Source organism: Nicotiana attenuata, unplaced genomic scaffold (genome assembly GCF_001879085.1).
Source record: "Nicotiana attenuata strain UT unplaced genomic scaffold, NIATTr2, whole genome shotgun sequence".
NCBI classification, from domain to species: Eukaryota; Viridiplantae; Streptophyta; class Magnoliopsida; order Solanales; family Solanaceae; genus Nicotiana; species Nicotiana attenuata.
In genome coordinates, this window is record NW_017671329.1 from 266,930 (window position 1) to 272,465 (window position 5,536).

The following is a 5,536-nucleotide window of genomic DNA, read 5'->3' on the forward strand; positions in this document are numbered from 1 at the left end:
GGGGGGGGGGGGGGAGAAAGGCGATAAGCAAAGAGGAGAAAAAGTAGCATTAAATAGTAACCATCAGGGAGCAAGAATATCAAGTAAAAGGGAGAAAAAGAAAAAGTAGCATCAAATAGTAACAATCAGAGAGCAACAATCCCACTAGCAATTTACAAAAACAAAGGACGTGGTTGCAAAGTACCAGATACAATAACAAACTAGAAGGAAGTAACTTTCAACCCACAACAAGAATATTACTAGTACTACCGGTGAACCTATGAAAAACTCGCAACTATCTGTCAACCCACCATCTTAATCCTCGACCTCCACACCTTCCTATCACTAGTCATGTCCTCGGTTAGGTGAAGCATCGACATGTCCTGCCTAATCACCTCTCCTCAATACTTCTTAGGCCTACCCCTGCCCTTCCTCAAGCCCCCCATGGTCAACCTCTCACACCTCCTGACCGGGCATCTATATCTCTCCTCTTCACATGCCCAAACCATCGCAGCCTCGATTCCCGTAACTTGGCTTCCACGGGTGCCACTCCACCTTGTCCCTAATAACTTCATTCCTGATCTTGTCTTTCCTGGTATGACCACACATCCATCTCAACATCCTCATTTTTGTTACGCTCATCTTTTGGACATGGGACTTCTTGACGGACCAACACTCAGCTCCATACAACATAGCTGGTTCAACCACCACCCTGTAGAATTTTCCCTTAAGTCTAGGCGGTACATTCTTATCACATAAAACCCCCGAAGCTAGCCTCCATCTCATCCAACCCACTCCAATGCGGTGAGTAACATCCCCGTCACTTATCTAACTTGAGAATAAAGAAGAAATCCACACTTTACAAGTTATACATTAGTATTCCACAAAACTTCTCATAATTTAGAGATATTTTTATATTTTTATCTTTTTTTTGAATTATTTTTAGCCGGATCCCCGCACTCGTATCCATACTAGGATCCATATCCCCGAATCTTAGAATTTACATCTCGAAGAATCCGACCTCTAGATCCGCACTCGTGTCGGACACCCGCACCCGTGTCCGAGCAACTTAGACTCAATCAACAAGCATATATACCTCAACTGAGTATAACAACTGCAGGCGGCTATCCATAGTCCTGGATATGTTGTTCACTCTACTACACTACTACCCTAAAACAAAACTAAGCACTAAATAGAAAGCACACTAGCCTATCCCAAAAAGGAAACGCAAGCAAAGCAGTTTCCAGAATGGTGACAACTGAATGGCAGATGATAACCTTTGTTCATACCAAAAATGTTCAAATATAGTTAAAGATTACATTGCAGACCTTAAATACATCATGCTTTTTACTAAGAAAGTCAGGATTGATTACTGGTGGTAAAGATAGATATTCTATGTGAATACTGAATACTATTAAGAACTCTGAGGGGTGAAACGTCACTCAAAACAATTCAACTTGCCGATCATAATTACCCAAAATAGGTATCCAAGCTGGTGTATTACACTTTCTGACTGCAAAAGAACCCCATAATCAGAATCCTTTCTGCTAACACACAAGCACAAAGAGTAAACAGTAAAACGTGTTTTGAACAAAATGATCAGCCAAACGTAAGCGTTGCAAAATCAAGACATTCAAAGCAATTGGTTTTAGTAGTTCTCAAGAATCGAACGAAGCAAAGGTCCACTGCACAAGGATATATCAGAACACATTACAAGTCAGAAGATCATGGAAGTTACCATGATAAACTCAACAAAAGCTACACGAGTCGGATGATGATGATCACCAAGCAACCGCACGCGCTGAACCTATAACAGAGAAGAAGTTCCATAACATAGAGTTAGTACTTTGGGTAGGACCAGCACTTTCAGATTTGTTAAATGAGCAGCTACAAACCTCTCCACAAGTCGATTCAAAGAAAAGCTTGACATCTGCTTGAGTAACCTGCTTCACAGATCATACAGGTTTTCAAGTCATAACCATTTTCTTATAGAGGCTAATCAACCATGTGAAGTTAAGACAATAACAAGAAAACTACCTTATTATCAATGTTTGTACAGTAAATAGTTCTTGCACACATCTCCCTTTCATCTTCAGACTGAATATCAGAATCGCAAGTGAAATCTTTAGTAGCAGCAACATTCAATTTTGCAACTACTGACCCTAAAAGCAATGTTACAGAAGGTAAATGTCACAGGTTTAGACAATTCCTCACCCTTGGAAGAAAAGTCGGATTAACAGGTGCAATTGCAGTTTTGGAGGGAAGAACTCTCACAGGGTAATACCCAAGCATAGTTCCTGCAAGAGTCAAAGCATTCCTCGCACCGTCTGCAGACCATATTTGGGACAACATGAAGTTAGACAACAAGAACTCTCTCTTTTTTTTCTTTTTGTTTATAACCAAAAACTCTCTATGGGCTAAGCTAGAGCATTGTTCGAAACTCGGTTGATGATGGGCCGGCCCCTCTACCTTTCTCCACTTAAATACAAGAGTTTAACTAGAATATGGTGAAAACAGAAAAAAATCACGGTTCAACCTACCTTCATCTGTGAACTCAATGAAGCCAAAACGAAGTACAGAATTTGGGTCACCACATATACGACAGTCAACAACCTTCAGAACAGTAAGGCCGGCCAGATAAACAAAAAATTATGTTAGTGTAGCGGAAAAAGCCGACATTAACCATGATGAGTATTGAAGCAGTGTGAGTAAAAAGGGAGATGATAACCATGAATGAGTATAGCAGCATGACCAAAAGGAAAGACACTCACACGTCCACAACTAAGAAAGAGTGTTGCAAGTTGCTCTTCAGTCACCTACACAAAAGAAGAACATAATGCCAATAAGTAAAATGATAATGAGATAAACCAATAATAATTAGCAACAACAAAATACCAAGGACCTCTCTTTGATACCTGATGATCAATGTCAGATACATAAACTGTCCTCCTTATAACCTCTTCTTGTTGGGCCATGCTTGTTCGAGTATTCGTTTTTCTCCTAGCAGAACCATAGCCAGTCTTCTTCTGTACACGGCATTTCAAGCTCAAATCATTAGCTAGGACTCATGAACTACAATATACTACAAAGCAAACGTGATTAGAGAGGAGAGAGAGAGAGAGAGAGAGAGAGAGAGAGAGAGAGAGAGAGAGAGAGAGAGAGAGAGAACCACAAAACCCTCCATCTTAATGCTACGATGGCTAAACCCTCCTAATTTTATATTCATTCATAATAGCAAAGACAAGACTAAGTAGAAAAAGAAAAGACTTTCACCTTTACACACTGATAGTGCAATAATCTTTTAAGCTATTGGATCATTTTAAAGCCAACTATAGATAACCATATATTTTAAGGACAAGTTGATAACCTGAAAATATAGCAAGTAAACTGCAATAATGAGGTAAACTGCACTGATTAGACAAATTAACTTATATAAACGTACAGTGTAATGAATTTTTCTGATGTCCAAACAATTACAAACTTCCAAGGTACAGAAAGTAAAAGCCAATTGTTAAAACTATACAATTACCTAACCTATCAAAAGAAAACTATACAACAATTACCATATCAAGCTAGCTACAAATAATTACCTGTTGTTGCAGGTTGGTGTAAATAATAATATATTGGTAATGCAGACGAAGTTGTTAAAACTATACAACAGTTTATCTTATACAAATAAGTAAAACCCCGCAAAGGAACAAAATTAAAGCTGGAGAACAGTAATCGGATTGATACCCTTCTGTTAAAATTTCCATTGGCAAATCTGGGGCTACTCTGCACTAGAAAATTACTGGGATCATAACCAAAATGCCCACCGCTGGCACCGGGTGGGAAAGGCAGCAGTATGTGATTGGTGTTAGTGTGTGAAGGGGGCACAAACTCTTTAGCCATGGGGTTCAATTTCAATTTGGAAAGCATTTCCTCAAAATCCCTAACTTTCTCCCTCCTAAACTCCTCTCCTCCTCCATTTCTTCTTAAATCTACACCGTTCAGTTTATGATGAGCCACTGTAGTGATCGTCTTGAAATTCTCATCGCTCTGTATCGTTGACCTTGTCACACCGTTCTCGTTCTTGTTTGCTGACAGATGATCGGCACTGACGCCGTTTCCAAGATTTCCGTCAGTCCCAATCGATGAGCCAACAACGTTCGTATCAGCATTCTCAACCACTGCCATAACTTTTTAGGAACTATGGTGCTTGCAAATTGGTCCAATAGAAAAAATGATCCTTTCTTCTTCTTAATTTACAAAAAGAAAGAGAGAGAGAAGATATTCATTAAGCTGAAAATAGTGTCTATTGATCAGTCAACATACGCCGAACTCTAAGGTCGCCAGCTGGGGATATGAAAAGTGATAGGAGTAATAATAATAGATAGAAAAAGAAGAAAAGAGGAGCAAATACAGGGAAGGATTTCTCCTTTTTCTATTGGAGGGTGTGTGTGTATTATTTTATTTTATTACTGGGTCGGTCATCTGAGAAGAAATACGACTAGAGATAAATGACATTACTGTACTATTCAGCTTAGAGACAGAAAGAAAGAAGTGGGTTCTTCTTTTTGGACCTTTCTTTCCCCTACGTCGTCATCATTAACAGTCCCTATGTAGACGCATATGCCCAACCATAGCGCATATTCCTGTTGCCATTGGGCAGACTCGTGTTCAATCAAGGACGTTGAAGCTGTGAGAAGGAGCAAACGCATGAGGAATTAAGGATCCCATCCAAGGGATTAGCAGATTTCGTTATGGGAGCTAGATCATAAAAAACGTGAAGGTATGTGGGATGCATCATGTGATGGTTATATGATAGTATAAATTGCTAATAGCAAATGTAGTAGGCTAGGCTATCGTTGCATTGAGTTTATACTCTCTCATGTATCTCTTCTATGTAATTCTCTTCTCATCTCCTTTGTATTTCCCGAGGGGTCGGGTGCATAAGAATAATATTGAATAGGGTGTATTAATAAGCTGGTATTAATTATGATTGTATTAGTTATGCTGGTATTAATTATGCTTGCATTAGTTATGCTGGTATTAGTTATGCTGACATATTTCTTATTCATTGTTTGGTTTGATGTATTAAAGCATTGCACAATTTTTAAAAGAATTGTACAATTTACAAAAATGTCCTCAAAATCAGTCCATCACTCTAACTTTTTAAAAGAAACATATGTTGAGAAATGTTTTTATATGAAAAAGTTTTAAAAAAATTATTTGATTTGTCTACCTACATTGTAATATAGAACTAAATATTTATTTATAAAAAAGGAAATATGCTAAGTATTTATTTATTTACTAGAGATATAAATTTATTTCTCACTATTTCCATTATTTTAAACTTGCATTAATATAATAACTAGCATATTTTAATAAAGCATAAATTTTGAAGGACAATTTTGTCTTTAACTAAGCTAATGCATGCATTAAAACCTATTGCATTGCTAATACCCATGGTTTTCTATGCATTAGTTATGCATAGGATAATACCAAATAGGATGTATATATAACTAATGCTTGCATAACTAATGCATAGGTTCAAAATGTCTACCAAACAGCGTAT

General features: G+C 37.8%; 1 protein-coding gene across 2 annotated transcripts in view; it reads right to left on the reverse strand.

Moving 5' to 3' along the window:
• LOC109207597 (polyadenylate-binding protein-interacting protein 12-like) overlaps positions 1–4,723 on the reverse strand; it is a 12,292-nt gene extending 7,569 nt beyond the window's left edge. Inside the window, exons 1-8 of one of the 2 annotated variants that reach the window (XM_019370541.1) lie at positions 3,715–4,723; positions 2,895–3,005; positions 2,751–2,795; positions 2,520–2,592; positions 2,194–2,306; positions 2,017–2,076; positions 1,875–1,922; positions 1,718–1,786 (exon numbers count right to left, since the gene is read on the reverse strand). In XM_019370541.1, the coding sequence (XP_019226086.1) occupies positions 1,718–1,786; positions 1,875–1,922; positions 2,017–2,076; positions 2,194–2,306; positions 2,520–2,592; positions 2,751–2,795; positions 2,895–3,005; positions 3,715–4,155 (960 nt within the window). In that variant the 5' untranslated portion in view covers positions 4,156–4,723. Of the gene's footprint in view, positions 1–1,717; positions 1,787–1,874; positions 1,926–2,016; positions 2,077–2,193; positions 2,307–2,519; positions 2,593–2,750; positions 2,796–2,894; positions 3,006–3,714 lie in introns of both variants that reach the window. The other variant, XM_019370540.1, reaches the window with a different exon arrangement.
• Positions 4,724–5,536: the final 813 nt, after the last annotated feature.